This window comes from Drosophila obscura, unplaced genomic scaffold (genome assembly GCF_018151105.1).
Source record: "Drosophila obscura isolate BZ-5 IFL unplaced genomic scaffold, ASM1815110v1 contig_200, whole genome shotgun sequence".
Lineage (NCBI taxonomy): Eukaryota > Metazoa > Arthropoda > Insecta > Diptera > Drosophilidae > Drosophila > Drosophila obscura.
In genome coordinates this window covers 3,308,887-3,328,721 of record NW_024542791.1, presented here as the reverse complement: position 1 = coordinate 3,328,721, position 19,835 = coordinate 3,308,887, and the positions used below count along the sequence as shown (strand labels likewise).

Below are 19,835 nucleotides of genomic sequence, written 5' to 3'. Positions count from 1 at the left end.
GTGCCCTCTTTGGTTTGACACCTCTACTAGGCTACAAAACGCAAGAAAAAAACAATTAAAAAATGTGTCAAAAGTGTTTAAATAATTAAGTGTCAATCAAGTAAGCATCACAACACTTGTTAGGGATATCATTTCGATTCGCCTGGCTGCAAAAATGAAGGGGATAAGCTGTGGGTGCTTTGTGAGTGTGAGGAGAGGCGCCCCCCGACCGCCAGTGCCGACGACGAAGCTAGCGATTCCATTCATTCATTCATGCATTTTGGGGAGCGTGATTAATATGGAGCCCACCGTTTGACTGTGTGACAAATTAATCTAAATCTGGGCCATCAGTTTTTGGTGACAATCACTCATCAGTCGGCCAAACAACACCCAAGCCACAAGCCACCCAGCCCCGCCCCAAGAAAGAAAAAACGCGAAAATCAAAAAACTGAGAGAAAAAAACCAAACCAACAAAGACCTCGCCTTGCCTCGCCAAATTAGGCAACCTGCAATCCACCTACGGACGGGTGTCGCGACTCGCGACCGGCCTGCTCTGCTCTGCTGTTTGTCGTGCCTGGGGTTAATTAATTTCATTTTTTGCACAATAATCCGGCTGGCCTTTAAGCTGGCAGCGATATTCCGCGTTTGGGCAAACAGAATCGAATCTTATCTACAAATAAAAAGAATAATAATGAGTGTAGTAGAGCCACGCTAGATAAGAGCACATGAATCCCTTTTTCTAATTGCTATCTTCTTTTGCAGTGCATATGCGGTAGATACGGGATGAGCAGCGTTCAGTAGCAGCGGCAGGGATTATTGTGGAACGATATAAACGCCAGCGCCATGCTGATAGACAACACAGCGGATCACCCAAGACGACCAAGTGCCAAAAACGAGATTCGAGCGTGAACGAAACGAGAGCAGAGAGCCCACAGCCACAGCCAGAGCCAAAGCGAGGAATAGTGACGGGAAGAGCGACAGGAAATTGCATTTAAACTGCCAATTCACTCCAAAGCACTCCAAGTCATCCATCAAGCCATCATCAATCATGGGTAACAAGAACTCGTGCTGTGCGTACTCCAGTCCGCAGTCGGATCGCAAGTCCAAGGATATGCCGCCAGTGTTTGAGGAGCGCCATCAGCTGAATCATCCGCCACACACCTCACAGCATCAGCTGGATGGACATCATGGCTCCACGGCGGCGGTGCATCATCATCATCATCATAATCACCATCAGCAGGGCAGCAGCGACAATTTTGAGAATCAACAGAATCTGCAGCACATCTCGGAACGGGAGCCAGTGGAGGGCGATGAGGACCCATCGGTGGATCCAACGGCAGCCACCATGTTTCTCGAACGCTCCAAGGTGGAGAATGGCGGCATGACGCGTAAACGCTCACAGCAGCAGATCGCGCAGCAGGCGGGCAGCATTGGCGGCGGTGGCAGCACACCCGGTGGCAATAGCTGTGGCGGCGGTGGTGGCGTTGGCGGTGGCATGAAGAAGAGCTCTTCCTGCTCCACCATCTATCTGGACGATAGCACTGTGTCGCAGCCAAATCTCAAGAACACCGTCAAGTGTGTCTCGCTGGCGATTTACTATCACATCAAGAACCGTCAGTCGGATCGCCGTCTGGACATATTCGATGAGAAGGCGCATCCACTGACGCATGACCCAGTGCCCGAAAACTATGATACCCACAATCCCGAGCACCGACAGATCTACAAGTTTGTGCGGACGCTCTTCAATGCCGCCCAACTGACGGCAGAGTGTGCAATCATCACGCTAGTCTACCTAGAGCGACTCCTCACCTATGCGGAAATGGATGTGGGCCCATCCAACTGGAAGCGCATGGTGTTGGGTAAGTAAAGTAGCGACCAAGCCATTGACAGAGGTTAATAATCGTTGCATCTTTCTCTCTGCCAGGTGCCATATTGCTCGCCTCCAAGGTGTGGGACGATCAGGCTGTGTGGAATGTGGACTACTGCCAGATACTCAAAGACATTACGGTGGAGGATATGAACGAGCTGGAGCGACAGTTCCTGGAGCTGCTGCAGTTCAACATTAATGTGCCCTCCTCTGTGTATGCCAAATACTATTTCGATTTGCGAACACTGGCCGAGGCAAATGAGCTCAATTTCCCCACAGAGCCGCTGTCCAAGGAGCGCGCCCAAAAGCTGGAGGCCATGTCCCGTGTTATGCAGGACAAAGTCACAGCCGAGGCGCTCAAGAATGGCATCAAGAAATGGTCCTCCATGGACAACATCAGTCAGGGCGGTCCGCGTCGCAGCGTGGCCATATTATCGTGATTTATATTAGCTTACTAAAAACTATAAAACGAAAACAACCAGAAGAGATCTGTATTCTGTAGAGTCTCCTCCGTAGTGTGTCCGATTGAGCAGAATTTCGTGTTCTTTTTTTTCATACTTTCATTTCGTTTGAAATAGCACCCAGCAAAAAAGAAAACAAAATATATATATGCATATATATATATATGTATACATAAACAAACGTTTTAGCCACACGTCTCGAATTAAGGACCACTTTTTATATATACATTCAGAGAGCAGTGTATATTCTTGTGTAAGCTACCGTGAAAAACAAAAAAAAAACTACCGATTGCAGTCAAGGATTTGGATGAATTTTAACAGAATAAATATATAACCGACTAGGGAAACTACAGCAAAACTTTGAGAAGCGCGTAACCAATTGCCAAAACGAAAAAAGAAATACACAGAAAACTAAACAAGAAATAGAAAATTCTTTAAAAAAACAAACAAACAAAAAAGGAAGCTTAAATATTGTAATTCAGACATCTCTCAAGATTAGGGCGCTGAGAAATTGTAAACTATATTTTTTTACTTGCATTATTTGCCTGTACATTTGTTACGAATTTAATTTGTTTTTTTCCGCATTTTGTGTGATTTTTTATTTAGATTTCCATTTAGATTTATGCGATGCGAGAATATATAGCTTCCCCCGATCAGGCTTAAGGCACAAATCGATATGTTTTTTAATGGTTTATAGCATTAGAAAACAACAGCACAGCGCAATATTAATCCAAAAAAGATTTGTGAGTAAATTTATGTACTAGACTAGACATTTAAGGATACGAATTATATGTTTATTTTACGATAAAGCTAAATAAAAGCAATCAAAGAATAGAACACATTTTGAATTCAAATCCGGCGTTTAGCGGATAACGATAGATAGCCATGCCATCGTTTCTTGGTATATTTACGGCATATTTTGAAAATGACGTTTCTGAGGTTCCAGTCACACTCGACAAAACAAATCAAGTGAAATATTTATTTTTCCATATATTAATATACTTTTGAAAATGACCGCCAAAATCATTTAGCGCACCAAAAATACTGACATTTTTCGCTCTCAATTCGTGGTTCGTGGTGGTTTTTCAAAATTTGCTCTCTTTTCCGAGGTGAAGAGAGCGTTTTCGTGGTGACTTTCCCCTCCTTTTCGCGCTGTGAGCCACATGCATCTTACGGGAACGTTCCCGTTCCCGTATCAGAACCGGGATAAATTTATTTACAGATAACAAATCGTATGCATAAATAGGTAACAAACATGTAATTCTAATACAAATTCATTATTCATGTTTCATAGCTGCTTGGAACAAAACATTTATCATCAATTAAAAGAAAAAAGGTATATAAAAGTCCATACGCATAGAAGAAACACGGTTGATCAGCAACATTGACGTCACAGTTAGGTCAACATTTACGTTTTATGCTTTGGCCGTTTTTGTTTGAACCTTTTTATGTAAACAATGCAATAAAAAGGACTTCTGAAAACTTGCAAATCTTGTAGAAAATGTATGTATCTATCGGATAAAATTATTAGTTTAGGGTTGAGAGCGCCAACTAGCTAGTAATATTAAACGGAATACCAAAATCAGGGAATATCAACGTTGAATGTTTTGAAAAAAAAACAATCGATACTATCGTAATAGTATCGGGCTCAAATAATTATTAAAAACCATTGAAATCTTTTAGGAATTTGTCCATTGTAAAAATTAGATGCCAGCTGTCGATTTGTTTACAAATTTGTCTTCGTATTTTAAGCAGCCAATCCAAACATATCAACAGCGCAACGACTGTAGCTCGATACTATCATGATAGTCTCAAAACCATCGATAGCAGAGGCTAGCAGCAAAATATCAGTACTATCGATAGTGCCCTCTTTGGTTTGACACCTCTAATAAACTAAACCGGACTTTTTTTATAATTATAAATTATATTTTATAATTTTATTAACTATAACAAATCAAACTTCTTTGCGGGTCGTGTAATAGTGCTGTTAGTGTTCAAGTTAAACGGAAGCAAAGTAATCCGCGGCTGCAATTAAGTAACTTTGTGGCAAGCGTCTGCGTGCGTCGTGGAACGGAGAAAGGTGACGAGGGACGCTGAAACAAAAAAAGGAGTGGTAGCGTGGATTCAAATTGAAGTCAAAATTAAAGCCGGGTACGTATAATCTAAAATGGAGTGGTGGCATTCAGAATTCAGATTGGATTCCTTGTTGTTCTGGCATATTTGTGTGTAATAATTTTGCCGCCTTTTTATGTTTCGGCCCCAAAAAAGCATTGGTGGGGGGCGGTAGGTAGTCAGCGAGTCGGTTAATAAGAACAACGCAATCGCATACACACACACATGCACGCATTGTATCTGTATCTCTCGTTCACCATCTCTCCCTCTTTCTCTCTCGTTGCCTCCACACCTCTTAACGGAGGTGCCCACCGCAGAATAAAAATAGCTAGATTCAAAAAAGAAAAACCATTAAAAATAAATGTTTGTAAATTAATTCATATTTTTTATTTGAATATTTTCAACTTAAAATGAATCCAAAAAGCTAAAAGCTTAAAAATTAATTTTAAAAGTAAAACCAGCTAGATTCCAATTAGTCTCGACTGTGCTAGCAACATGCTGCCAGCGACATGCACAATACGATTTGAACAAAACGAGGTAGAAAAAAAAATGTTTTATTTCGCTTGTCCTATTTATTATCATACAAATTTTATTAAAATTCAACTGAGCAGCTCATCCAAAAAAACGGGATATTGTACCGAAATAAGTTATTTTAGATTTTTGCGAACACATGTTTCCAGCAACATAAAACTAGAACCAATAGGCTATGAAAAGGTATGGAAAGCTGCCAAAAATGACCCCAGCAACATTTCCAGGCTCCCATAAACCCCACCTCACCGTCTCTGATTAACAATATGCTATGAAAATCACAGTATGTTAACTATTGGGGTGGCTTTTACCTTGCATGCGCTGAATTTTCTGTTCCGTTTCGCCTGCGGACCTTACCCGTCTTTTCCCTCAGCAACACACGTTTGTTGCCGAGCAACATTTTTAGCCACCAGCAACATCCGAAGGCGGGCGGATTTGAAAGAACGGCCCGGCCCGCCCGAAAGTATCTCAAAACCGCCGAAACCACCGCCACCGTCTCTCACCCGCGCGCGGCGTTTTTCGATTCTGATTTTTCTACACACACGCACGCATACATACAGACAGATGTATGTAGATGTGTATGTGAGAGTGCCTGCCAGCCACCACCAACACCATTGCAATCAAGTAATTTTCGTTATACTGGCGTCATAAGAACATACTTAAGAGAATATACGTGTGCATATATGTAAAAACTGCAACTAAATTTCGGATTGGCGGGCGGGGGCGTAGGTGCCGCCACAATTGTGTTTATTTGTGAAATTCGTATGCCGAAAAAAAGAATACCAAAAATTATTAATCAAATGACTTTGCGGTCGACTTTACAATGTGTGTGTGTGTGCGAGAGTGATTGCGCTAGTGTGAGATATGTGAGCAGCGCGTCTAATCGGTGTTGGTGTATGTGTGTGTGTGTGTGCACCATACATCTACAGAGTTCCCATTAACGTCATCATCGTGTCATTCTTGTTTGCCTGTAGCGGGCAGGGAGAGACGCAGGGTTGCATTTTTCAGAAATTTATTAATATTACTAGAAAGAAAGATGAGAAAAAGTGCAATGCAGAGAGTGAGTGGCCCCAGCTCTGCTCCGGTGTAAACATAATTTTTACTTCCAGATTTCTGCCCCTTTTTCAGCTGCCATATGGTTGCTTGGTGCGGCAGCCCTCTCCTATTAGAACAGTAATTTAGTCGAATTGGACTTTCCACTTCTGGTCATCTTTCCCTCTCTCTCTCGCTCTCTGATTTTTCTTATTTGTATTTTTTTAAACAATTATGAAATGCACACTAATTGGCTGTAATGAAAATGTGCCTCAGTCGAGATCTTTCCCTCCTCTCCGCCATCATTCGCTCAAAATTTGAGAATTAAAAATAAAGAAAAAGCCAGCAGCCAGCGCCAATAATTATAACTATAACTCAGTTTCGGATCTCGGGGGCTACAGCTACATAGAATGTGAGCCAAAAGGCTAAAAACTTGTATGGGACGCGTCGTGTGCCGCCTGTACTCGCTTCATTCCTCTCGCTTCTTGTGCTCTCTATCCCTGTCCGCTTCTGCCCCGTTCATCCGCTCTCTCAGCTTTCATTTTTTGTCTCGTTTCGCTTTATTTTGTACTTACGCTTTGCGATTCAATTCGTTTTTATTGGTTTTCCGCTTTAGGCGGCTGGGAATTGTACGTAGCGTCGTTCGTGCAAAACGTTGGAAAGGGAACGGTGGGGGGGGTTAACAACAGCAGGGGAGGAACACCGTCGTTGTCGTTCAATGAATAATGAGAGACAATGTAAGGCAAAAAGAGCGTGAGCGTAAGTTTCTGTGTGTGTGTGTGTGTGTTAGTGAGCGAGAGAGAGAGAGGAAAAACGAGAACAACAAAATAAAGCAAAACCCATACAAAAGTGCACGAAAAGCAGAAGGATGGTTGTAGAGTGAGAGGGGAAGAGTGGGAAAAGATACAACTTTTTTTCTCTTTCCTCTTCTGCTGGCAGCCAAAAGCGGATTGAAGAGGGAGAGCGAGAGATGAGAGGAGAGCTCCCCCATCTAGAATCTAGAAGACGGAACGATGCACGCACATACAGGCTACACAGGCCTCTTCTAGATATAGATACAATTAATTTGATTTGTTAGCACCACATCTCTGATCCGATTTGAGAGGGGGAGATGGATGTAGTATGTGCTTGAAAATGTAAAATTTTGCATGACATTCCCCCACCACTCGCGCACACCTTCCAATTGGAGTTAGAATATTTCGTCTTCTTTCCTCGTTTTGCGCTGCCTCTGCCAGCAGCATTGTGACGCAGACTCGGCGCAGCTTTCACGTGTGTGTGTGTGTGTTTGTGTGTGTGTGGCTTTTGCATATATTGGCTGCAAATAAATTTTCGCTTGATTTGCTTTCGTCCCGCGTCCGTGCCCGCATCCGCATCCATTGGTTCTATCGCCCCGTCCGTTCCCATTGGCAAAGGGGGAAAACTGTACCGCGGGCCGTTTGTACATATCGCGCAAACATAAACACCAACAACAAACTGTTGCTCCCTTTGATTGTTATTATTACGGTTATTGTTATTTCGATGTCTCCATTTCTTCTCGTTGCAGGTGGTGCCCTCAACACCGCAGAAAAAAAGGAGTATATAAATATATTTTTTAAGTCGGCTCCTGGAGAGCCACGCAATATTTTGGCCGATATTAAGGCCAACAAGAGGAACTATACGTAAATGAGCGGTAAGTGAGGCCGAGTTGGCCAATTTATTCAATCCATCATTTAAGATATACAGGGTCAACATTATATAATTTTAGTTTATTTTATTTTGGCAGTAGATGAATGCAATTTTTCACTAGGAATTTATTTCGTTTTGAACGAACGTCTTTTGATCAAGCCGGTCCAGATATTTGTATAAACGATCCCACGGGTCTCATGCAGTGCTGCCAGTTTAGCCTATTTCAGGCTAGATCTACCATATTTAAAAGTAGGCTAGCTTAGAAAATTTGCAAATAGCTTATATAAACTTATATAAGAAATATTTTAGCTTTAAAGTAAAATTACAATTTTATTGACTTTTTGTTGCATAAAAGATATCGGAACTGGTTTATTGTGCTTACCATTGAATGGTTTAAACAATGTATGGTATATTTTGAATATGAGAGTTCTGTGGGTCAGGGGGTGAATTTAGGGAGTGGTTGCGAAAAGTTACCGCAGACACAACCAAAGGCCATTGAACATTTACATTTTTTAGCTTATTTATTTTAGATTTTGGCCACTTTTAGCATATTTTTTTTTTTCGAATCTAGCTTATATTTACTCTGGCAGCACTGGTCTCATGTCCGCTATGCGGCTTTATTTTTTGTGTTTGTATAAACAATTTTTTTTTGCAATCGAGTTATTGTAGATATGTAGTATTATGTTCGTGTGGGTTCGTGGAAATAATAGCGTACACAGAACTGATTATAAAGTCGATTGAATGGATAAAAAGTATTGCTTACCATTGAAACTTTGAGCCTCTATAAAAGTGTTTTGTTTTAGCATTAGCTGGATATTACTTTGGCATGAAAACGCTCTTGGGCGGAGGTCAAGATTAAAGAAATATACAGATGTAGAATGATAGATAGTTCCTTAAATCTGAATGCGCATTGAGGGAACTAAACGAGATACGATTTGGCAAGATGACGTTAACGTTTGAGGGTACCGCGCAAAATAGTTTAGGTGCTCTGTTGGCAAAGCGAGATCTTTCCGTATTACGAGCACATTAGTACGTAGAATCTCAAATTTCTTGGAACCTGTTTAATATGTAATAAAAATAATATGAGCATCTATAGACAGTGGCGCAGAAAAGTCTACAAAAGTTCTGTAAAGTCTAAAGAAAGCGCTACGGATAAGGCGCCAAACATGTTTTTATGAAATTTATAGATTAGTGCTGTAAGCTTTTGCGCTCTTTTTTTTCTTGATATTTTCTAAATTGAGGATGGTACGTAGATTTTTGTGCGCCACTATGCAAGTATAGCAGTCAACTTATTATTTTGTTTTATAACGCAACTTGAATTGCAGTTACTTGATACGATGACACCCTGTGTCGTTACTGTTAGATTGAGCCATTTGTCTTATAGTTTTTTTTTTTTGTGTGCCTCGCTTCATCAGCACTTTACATGCCCGCCCGAACACCGCCCCCTTTTTCTCGTTTTGTTGGTGGCCCGGGAAATATCTTGCATACATGTGTAACGTTACTTATGCATGTGCATCTGTGTGTAAAATACACACACACACACATTCCTACCTCACCACAGTTAAAAGTGGCGCCCTTTTCAGTGTCCTTCTCTCCACCCAGCTCTCTCTTCCTCTCTTTTTCTGTCTCTGCAGTTCGTTCCCGCCTTTCAAGCTTAGTTCGTTCCCGCCCTCTCCCTGTTGGCTCTGAATTGTGTTTGCTGAATTATTTGCTCCAAAAAAACAATCAAACAGTGAAGGAGAGTGTGAGAGAGAGAGAGAGGAGCACAGTAATAGCTGCGGGAGGGGCAACATCTACTCTCCACTCTCTCCCGCCTGCTTAGCCCATAAACTGTAACTGTAAAGCGCTTAGCAAAAAAGGGACAACCAGGACCTATGCAAACAGCCCCCGTTCCCCGCTCATGCGCGAGCGCTCTCTCTTCTGTTTGCTAATGTCGTCCCCTTCCCCCATCCCTCACCATTCTCTCTTATTCTCTTCCTGACCATCTTTAATTCGCAGCTCACTTTTTCTTGCACACACATACAAATACACACGCACACACACACACGCACTTACACTCTGAAGCGTTGTTGTCTTTAATCGATTTGTACGTTTTGATATTTACATCACCACCCCCCTCGACTGTCCTTCACTTCTACAATCTTCCACATGACTCTCAGCCCTTTGACTTTCCTCCGCTGCACACTCTCACATGACTCGGGCACTTCGATTCCCGCCTCTCTTCTTATACCCATAAGCTGAGCCTATTGAGTCGCCTCCACTCCCTCACGGAACCACGTTCTTCACTTCACACATGATTCCCCTCCACTCCTCCACACTCCCACATTACTTTCGCAGCCCTTCGCATTCTCTCTCTCCTCGCCTATCTGTTTAAGTGTGTGTGTGTGTGTGTGTGTGTAAGTTCTCTCTCTCTCTCCAAAAATGTCTATCAAATGCTTGCATACTCTGATTGGATATCTAAATCCTGAATCCATGCCCTCAGCCCCAAAAGCTAAGGCGAGGCTTGCTCGAGTCCCAGCCCTGCTCCACTCCCTTTTTTGTGTCCCTTGTGTCATTCGGTTTTGCTGCTTTTTGCCATTTACAATTTATATAAAGTTATTTCTTCTGCTGCTGCTGCGTCCTGCCTTCATGCTGGCTCCTCTCCTGCTGCCTGCTGCCTGCTCCTGCGCCCTTCTCTTCCGCTGCTGTGGAGCAAAACATAGCGGTTTAGATCCAGCTGAGAGTGAGTATGTATGTGTGTGTGTGTGTGTGTATGAGGGGGAGTATGGGTAGTGTGTGTGTGTGTGTGTGGAGGGAGTGACAGAGTATTTGTGTAGAGGGGAGTTGAAGTGTGCGGGCTGCGGTTCGCTAATGGGCAATTTATATCACTTTTAATGCCCAGCAGCAAAATCAATAAAATGCCCAACATCTTTTTACATAAATTAGTCCTGGGCTCCAGAATACATACATACATATGTATGTATGTATGTACATATGTTTGTATGACCATTGTTTGTTTGTTTGTGTGCGTTTAAAGCTCAACTGTACTTGCATAACTCACACGAAACAGCCCCACACCCCCACCCCCACCCACCCACACACAGACAGAGAGACAGAACAAACCTATTCTACTTGTTCTCGGGATTTATATTTGTGCTGAAGTTTGTGTTACATTCAAGGGTTAATGCTCTGCTCGCTCGCTTGCCTGCCCTGCTCTTTCATGCTGCTTCTGCTGCTTCTGCTGCTGCTGCTGCTCATCTCTGCAGAAATTTTGTTTTGTCCCGTTACAACAACAATAACAGAAAAGTGTTTACTTTGCGACACTGTTACATTGATAAGAGCGCACTGTTAGGGTTCTGTTAAACTAACAGCAGCATCAGCAGCACCATTGCGGTTTGCCCGGGAATCTCCCTCTTGCCAAGGCCTTGGCCCAGGCAGTGAGTTTTCCTTGCTCCACTTTTCAGTGATCCCCAGAGATGCAGTAGACAATAGAATACTTACAGTTACAATAAGAGCTACCTTTAAAGAACTTCTCATTTAATTTGCATATATATTTCCTGCACTTTCAGGTGAACGATAATAAACCATTGAATGCGCGGCAACACCTGAAGACGATCCAGAACAGAAGGAAGGAAACCACATGGTAATTGCCCCACCAAATCCCAACAGCCAGCCAGCTCTCGGCAAAAGCAACTCGATTAAGTGACACCTCCACTTCCACTTGCCTTTTTTGTTTGTTGTAGCCACGCTCAGTGAAAGCAGTCGACAGCAGCAACAACAATATGTAGGCGGCACACAACAGCAGCACCAGCAACACCACAACAACATCAACAGAACCAATTCAAGACAGATTCAGCAACCACCAGATTCTCCCATCCACAACTATAAGAACAATCAAAAAAATCTTTAATAAAATATACACAGCAAGGAGGAGGAGCAACAACGAGGAGGAGGATTTTATACATCGGCGTTCCGGACAAGCATGCAGCACGTGAGCGCTGCGAGCTCGGTGCCATCAGTTGTAGCCCCGGTCGTGACCACTGGTGGAACCACCATCACCCTCGGCGGACCGCCGCCATTGCCTAAATCAGAGAACAAAGAGGATGGCAAACCGCCGCACGGCATAGAAATGTACAAGGTGAACATTGAGGATATCTCCCAGCTGTTTACATACCACGAGGTCTTTGGAAAGATCCATGGCGATGTGGTGAATCATCAGCTGGCGGCGGCGCATGGCGGACAATTGCCGCCACCACCACCCCTGCCACCGCAGACGCATGCCGTGAGTGCAGCGGCAGCAGCGGCTGCAGCATCCACTAATAATGCCGCTGTAGCGGCTGTAATGGCCTCAGCGAATGCTGCTGCAGCGGCAGCGGCGGCCGCATCGGCGGCGGGAGGCAACGGCCTGCCGGTGGCGACAAGCTCCGGCGGCCAGCAGGGCAGCGCAACGGTGACCACGACCAGTTCGACGGCGAGCAGTGGCAGCGGCGGCAGCGGTAGCGGGGGCACCACAACCACGGCGGGTGAGTTGCTTATGCCTAAAATGGAGGGCGGCATTCATGGCGTGGACGGGCAGTCGACCGTGGCGCTGGCCCCAGACGGGACGCCCATTGCGACGGGGACCCATGTGTGCGACATTTGTGGCAAGATGTTCCAGTTTCGGTATCAGCTGATCGTGCACCGTCGCTACCACAGCGAACGCAAGCCGTTCATGTGTCAGGTGTGCGGACAGGGTTTCACCACGTCGCAGGACCTGACACGCCATGGCAAAATCCACATCGGTGGCCCCATGTTCACCTGCATCGTGTGCTTCAATGTGTTTGCCAACAACACCAGTCTGGAGCGGCATATGAAACGTCATTCCACGGACAAGCCATTCGCCTGCACCATTTGCCAAAAGACCTTTGCCCGCAAAGAGCATCTGGACAATCACTTTCGTTCGCATACGGGCGAAACGCCCTTCCGTTGCCAGTACTGCGCCAAGACGTTTACGCGCAAGGAGCATATGGTTAACCATGTGCGCAAACACACGGGTGAGACGCCACATCGTTGCGATATTTGTAAGAAGTCCTTTACGCGCAAGGAACACTATGTTAACCACTACATGTGGCACACTGGTGAGTGTGATTGATTGGTGGGGGCGGACAATGCGAGCGGCGAGCGCCAAAACAAAAACAAGACCAAAAACAGAACCAAATACCATTAAAAACAAACCAAATACCGAATACCAAACCAAATACCGAATACCCAACAGAAATCATATACCAAATCAAATCAAATCAAATCAAATCAAATCATATCGAATTCAGATTCAAAGTCAAATCCAGTTCAAATTATATCCAATCCATATATATATGTATAAATAGAGTACAAGAATGAAAACAACAGCCATCACCACATCACACCAACCAAGAACCAATATTAATATATATCAATCAATCAATTAATCAATCGATCAACCTATCAAGCAAACAAATGTTGAAACAAGCACCGTCAAAATTCAAAAATTTTAACAATCAATCTCAATAGCTTCATCGTGCGTCCTCCGTCTGTCGTCCTACTTTGACTGTCGCTCTCTCTCTCTAATATCTCCTTTTCCCATTGCTTGTGCTTTGTCCTCCTGTTGAGCCCAGCCTCCCCAGCTTCCCACTCTAATCCTTATCACAGTCCTTCACTGTTTTGTACTCTCACTAACGCTTCAGCCTAGATGCACGAACGGTACTGTACCCTGTCCCAGGGGGGCAGGATCGTGCGTACATTATCCTGCAACCAAAAAATATATACACACATAATATATAAACCACACGCTCACTCGCTCATACCGCTCATAACATTATCCTTAAACCCCCACCAAATCATATCTGCATCACACATCCCCCAAAACACCAACAAAAAACAACCAAGAACCAAAAAAAACACCAATCACCAAACAACCCACATTCCTGTGCTCTGTTTCTCCAAACTCCAATCTCCAATCCACACACACTCCACTGATCTACATTTTATGACCGCTCTCCACTGTTTCCATTGATTATGCACTTCCACTCCTGATCTCCACTCTCTCCACTTTACATTGATCCACAATCCCGATCTCCACTCCACTCCATTGATTCACTCCTTATCTCCACTCCACTCCATTGATTCACTCCCGATCTCCACTCCATTGATTGTCCACTTTACTGATTCTCCACTTCTCCATTGAATCTCTCCACTCCTGTTCGCCTGATTGATGCTCTCTCTCTCTATCTCTCTCTGCTGTCAAACAGGGTGCCCAAAGTAAATGAATAAAAAAAAAAGAAAAAAAAAGTTCGTTGTTGCTGCTTGTCGATTGCCAACGTCTCTGTGTAGCTGCGACATTGCCATACACAAACACACACACACATGAACACAACGCTTTTATACATACAAATGACATTATAGTTCAGGCTTTTCTACTTTAAGTACCAACTCTAGCAAAGAGAAAGAACTTCACGTTCCACAACTAAAAGCATCCTGAAGATCAGCATAGAGTAGAAACAGAGTTGACAGGCACACATCCCACACATACACACATACACATCCACACCACATACCACACTCCACACACCACATACACATATTGCCATATCCACAAAAGACCACCACGCCCACGTCCATATGCCCGAATCGCCAGCAGAGCCCCAGAGCCTCCGTTCGCTTCGTTCGAACCCAACGAAAGCCACGGCGCCAGTTTCACACACCACCACACATTTAGTAGTAGCGGTGCGGGGCGGGGGGGTATATCAAAATTTTTGTTTTTTCTATGATTATTAAAAGTTGTTTTAAAAAAAAGTAAACAAAAAAAAATTATTAAGAATTGAAAACTTAAGACTAATAAATGCCACTGTTCCATTAGACACACATTCACATGCGCAGCTTCCACAGTGACGCATAATTCCAGTCCCCCACGTTCAAAAAGTGAATAACAAAATATTTCTCGTTTAGTTCAGCTGTTTTTCCTTCAATATTCCATCAAAAAATCATATTACAACTGTTACTTGTTGTATTGTATCCTATAATATTGTAATTTTTTAATCTAAAAATATTTTCGTATTTATATCGATGTAAATTTTGAATTGCTAGTCTTTCTAGCATCCCATCGCTTGTGGGTAAATTGTACAGCTTCAGAATGTGCCTAGTGGAACAGGGGTATACATACAATGTAAATTAGATGAAAAACAATATCGAGAAAAAAGAAAATGCTTGCGCTAGCCAAAAAGAGAAAAGTAAAGAAAACGAATGAAAATTGTGAAACAGCAAAGTGCTTTGCTGCTTGAACGAAAAGAAAAGAAAAAAAAAAACATAAAACCCAATGCCCTATACAATTTCTATTCTGTTACCCCCATATAACCACAGGTCAAACACCGCATCAGTGTGATGTATGCGGCAAGAAATACACGCGCAAGGAGCATCTAGCAAATCATATGCGATCGCACACCAACGAGACGCCGTTCCGTTGCGAGATCTGTGGCAAGAGCTTTAGCCGCAAGGAGCACTTCACCAATCACATACTCTGGCATACAGGTAAAGAGACAAACCAAAGAACCGAAACACACAGACCATAGACCACACCACACCACACACCCATATGCTAGATCCTAGATTCCTGATAATCCCCCATATAGCAGCTAGCTGCTAAAGGTTCAAAACTCTTTCCAATACACGCTTTGACACGCATTAAACACACACAAGTCGACGGCGCACGATTGGTGCACGAGCAGCAGCGATAACGAACTCTCCAATTAGGGATGGGGTGCAAAGAAATCGATCGAACGATTCACAAGAGTGGAAAAGCAAACACTGCCTTACACCACATACATATATCGAGCAGAATCCTTGATCATATTTACAGGATGTTTAAGAAAAAAGAGTATATTGATGTATTTGTATCTTGTCATGCCACATGCCACAACCACACATATTCCCCCCCATCGCCAAGGGTAGAGAGACGTATCCTGCATTGCACTGCACTGCACCCGTCTGTGCCAATGCCAAACCAGCCCTGAATCCGCCCTGACTTGAATGATGAATGATGAACGATGAATCGATGATGATCGATGATGATCGATGAATCGATGATCGATGATCAATGATCAATGATGAATGATTACTAATCTCTAAACATTTTCTTGATATCTCCTCACACTTTTGCCACGCAAGCAGGCGAGACGCCGCATCGGTGCGACTTCTGCTCCAAGACGTTTACGCGCAAGGAGCATTTGTTAAATCACGTGCGCCAGCATACGGGAGAATCGCCCCATCGCTGCTCCTACTGCATGAAGACGTTCACGCGCAAGGAGCATCTGGTCAATCACATACGCCAGCACACGGGTGAGACACCGTTCAAGTGCACGTACTGCACGAAAGCGTTCACGCGCAAAGATCACATGGTTAATCATGTACGGCAACATACAGGCGAATCGCCGCACAAGTGCACATACTGCACAAAGACGTTCACGCGCAAGGAGCACCTAACGAACCATGTGCGCCAGCATACGGGCGACTCACCGCACCGTTGCTCCTACTGCAAGAAGACCTTCACGCGCAAGGAGCACCTGACGAATCATGTGCGACTGCATACGGGCGACTCGCCGCACAAGTGCGAGTACTGCCAGAAGACGTTCACGCGGAAGGAGCACCTGAACAACCATATGCGCCAGCATTCTAGCGACAATCCGCATTGCTGCAACGTTTGCAACAAGCCGTTCACCCGCAAGGAGCATCTGATCAATCACATGTCGCGCTGTCACACCGGCGATCGACCCTTCACCTGCGAGACATGCGGCAAGTCGTTCCCCCTCAAGGGCAACCTGCTCTTCCATCAGCGCAGCCACACCAAGGGCCAGGAGATGGAGCGTCCGTTCTCCTGCGAGAAGTGCCCCAAGAACTTTATCTGCAAAGGTGAGTGTGGTGCGCACAACACAACGTGTGTGTGTGTGTGTGTGTGTGTGAGCACGCGAGACGTGGCGTCAGCATAGTGTCCCAGCCCTCAACCCACCCCACCCCACCCCCTCCAGCCGTACAGGCCACAGCCCTGCCCAAGTCCCGTGTCCCCCCACCTACCACATATCCCCCGTCACAAAAAAAAAAAAAGAAAACAATAAAAAAGAAACCAAACCAAGGCAGTGGCCAGTGGCCAGTGGTGGGGATCGTTTCCACAGTTCCGAAGGGTTGAGATCGAGACCGACGACGACGACGTGCATCTCCATCTCCCCCTGTTGCAGCGCTGTGGAGGCGATCCCCCGGCTGCAGTAATCATAACACAGAAAACAGTAAACCAAAAATGAAAAAAAGAAAAATGAAAAAATGAATAAAACGAGAGCCCAATAGCCGTTTTCGAAATTCATGATCCTCGCAGATCACAGATCTTCATGTCGCTTCCATTGTCCGTTTCGCAGGTCACTTGGTCTCGCACATGCGCTCCCATTCGGGCGAGAAACCGCACGCGTGCACTCTGTGCAGCAAGGCTTTCGTCGAGCGCGGCAATTTGAAGCGCCACATGAAGATGAATCACCCGGATGCTATGATGCCGCCACCACCCGTGCATCCGCATCCGCAAATACCGGCTGGTGTGCTGACGCAAGTCAAGCAGGAAGTGAAACCGATCATAAGTGAGTCGGCATACACGACTGCGCTAGCGCAAGGTCCCAATGTGCCCAACTTATTCGGTTTTCCTACCGTTTCAGTTCCCCACCACTCGGCCACCACCACGATGCACACCATCCAGCAGATAACGGCCGGTGCTGCCGGCGGAGCGGGTGCGGTCCAACTGACGCCGGGTCTGGTGCCGTTGGTCACATCGACGCTGATTTCGCATAACGCTGCCGCCCAGCAGCAATCGCAAAAGCAGCAGGCCGCTCAACAGCAAGCTGCAGCGGCAGCGGCTGCCCAACAGCAGCAGGCAGCCCAGCAGCAGGCGGCAGCGGCGGCACACCAGCAGCATCAGCAACAGGTGGCGGCACAGCATCAGCAGCAGGCGGTGGCCGCCCATCAGCAACAGCAGCAGCAGCTGCAACAGCAGCAGCAATTGCTGCAGCTATCAATTCAGCAGGCTGCCCATCACCATCAGCAGCAGGAGCAGCATCGTCAGCAGCATCAACAGCAGCAGCAGCAACACCATCAGCAGCAGCAGCAGGGACACCCGCAGGCGCCCCCACCGCCGCAACAGCAGCAACAGCCACCGCCACAGGTGCCCATCGCATTGATCAGCGATCCCAGTGCCCTGGCACGTGCTGCCATGCAGCTGCAGCATTTGCCGGCCAATGTCGAACAGCATCCGGTGGTTTACTAACAGTAGCCCCCCCTCCTGCACGGCTATGCACCCACCACAGCCCACAGTAGTACCCACAGTACCAGCAGCAGCAGCACCACCACCTCCACACTAACCACAACGTCGACGGCGGCGTGGTGAGAGCGCTGAAGCAAGCAAACACGACCCCCCACATCTCCCCCATATAAGCAGCTAGTTATACAATAGTTTTTAATAGCGCGCTGGTTACGCGTACGCGAGGATAACAGAGCAACAGGTTGCTGTACTCTGTATTCCCGCAGGCAGTCTTCCATCTCACTTCCGTCTCTAACTTTACCTCCCGAAAATCCCATTTTAAATACGTCCGTCCGTCCTCAGCTCCGTCTGCATCCGCCGCCAGCTTTAACGTGCAATACGAATCATCTCATAGTTTGTTCTCGCCACTCGGTCTCTCTCTCTCACTGTGTATCTTTAATGCTTTTGGGCGCTTAGCGTCCATTTAATTCCACGTGTTTTCAACATTTCTGAAATGTGTGCAAGGCGGCGGAATTGCTGGATATGGGGATCAGGATGGATGGTGGTATTTGGTATTGGGAGAGGGATTTCTTTCCATTTAGCTGTGCTAAATCTAACGATCGAACTTCACTTCTTTTTCCACAATTTGTGAAACCCTTTTCACCTGGAGATTGTGTGTGTGTAACCAGCGAGCAGCAGCAGGAGCGAGCGCGCGCGCGCCTCATCGTGTATTTTATATTGTGTTTCGACTAAGTTATGATTATATTCATATATAGAGAGCGACATTCATAGAAGCATCCTCATCAAACGTAACCCCCATATGGCAGATACACACACATACTATACATAGAATTATCATATGTATAAATTATAGTTTGTAAATAACACCACGACACGCAACAGAAAGAAAGAGTCCTTGGAAATCTATCGAAAAATCTACAATCACACATGTATTAGTTTTGCATTTTCCAAGGCGAACAGACAGAATCATATTATGGAAACATACATACTTTCATCGTATATATACATATATACACATACACATATATATTATTAACACACACACACACACACCCCGCAGTGGATGTGCGGTGGGTGGCCCTAAAACCCAGTTTTTAATATCATCTGCTGATAAGCTTCTGCTGATGATTTGTATGATGATGATGACGCATATTGAGCGTACGATAATACACATATATACAGAAAATATGATGGAAGAAAAGTCTAGGTATAAGTCAAAAGCAACAAAAACTAACGAGAGAATGAGAAAAGAATAAGGAAATCAACAAATTATTATATTTAATGTTAGTTGAACTACTAAAAGTAATAATTGAACGAGGAGGCGGTAGGATGAATAAATGATAAGATTGATTACGATGACAGCGCGGATGATCGGAGGATCGAAGGATCTGGAGATCGGAATAGATTTTAGTTGGGCGTGTGCCGCCCGCTATCATTATGATTAAAATTACGATTACAATTACGATTATGATATATGAATACTAAAACCTATAACAACAACAAGTTATTACCCCACTATTAAAGTTAACAAACAAAAAAAAAACCACAGCCACAAGCCCCGAAAGAAAAAAAAACCCCAAACCAACCCCCCCATACATACATATATATATATAGGTATATATGGACGACTAGGCACAACTCTAAAATTTATAATTAATTATAATCCCCCCCTATAAACTGTGCTTATGTTGAAAAACAGTTGAAAAACAACAACAAACCACACAACAAGAACAATTTGAAACGATAATGGAGAAACGCCCCAAGCGCCACAAGCAAAACAACATATCTGCTTTAAATTTTACAAAAACTAAACAAACAAAAAAAAAACAACCATATGAAAAAACTAAAAAAAAAAAATATACAAATACAAAAACTATTATTAAAGATGAGTCAACATTTTAATTATTTA

At 44.5% G+C, this 19,835-nt stretch overlaps 2 protein-coding genes across 13 annotated transcripts; both read left to right on the top strand.

Annotated features, from left to right (window-relative positions):
• Positions 1-3,138, top strand: LOC111075550 (cyclin-Y). Of its 2 annotated transcripts, none has more exons than XM_022368900.2 (3): positions 1-100; positions 742-1,838; positions 1,904-3,138. In XM_022368900.2, the coding sequence occupies exons 2-3, from the start codon at positions 1,028-1,030 to the stop codon at positions 2,284-2,286; spliced, it is 1,194 nt and encodes a 397-aa protein (XP_022224592.1). In that variant the 5' UTR covers positions 1-100; positions 742-1,027; the 3' UTR covers positions 2,287-3,138. The 2 variants fall into 2 exon arrangements, with proteins under 2 accessions (XP_022224592.1, XP_022224601.1); XM_022368909.2 differs by lacking the exon at positions 1-100 and adding an exon at positions 200-676.
• Positions 3,139-4,230: 1,092 nt separating this feature from the next.
• LOC111078265 (gastrula zinc finger protein XlCGF57.1) lies at positions 4,231-19,391 on the top strand. 11 transcript variants are annotated; one of them, XM_022372883.2, is made up of 9 exons: positions 5,404-5,571; positions 7,523-7,648; positions 11,193-11,266; positions 11,367-12,740; positions 14,998-15,165; positions 15,802-15,972; positions 16,057-16,542; positions 17,040-17,252; positions 17,328-19,391. In XM_022372883.2, the coding sequence occupies exons 4-9, from the start codon at positions 11,606-11,608 to the stop codon at positions 17,930-17,932; spliced, it is 2,778 nt and encodes a 925-aa protein (XP_022228575.1). In that variant the 5' UTR covers positions 5,404-5,571; positions 7,523-7,648; positions 11,193-11,266; positions 11,367-11,605; the 3' UTR covers positions 17,933-19,391. The 11 variants fall into 11 exon arrangements, with proteins under 11 accessions (XP_022228560.1, XP_022228575.1, XP_022228619.1 ...); XM_022372868.2 differs by lacking the exon at positions 5,404-5,571 and adding an exon at positions 4,231-4,458 and having other exon boundaries at positions 15,802-16,542; XM_022372927.2 differs by having other exon boundaries at positions 11,367-12,146; positions 15,805-16,542.
• The last annotated feature ends 444 nt before the right edge of the window (positions 19,392-19,835 follow it).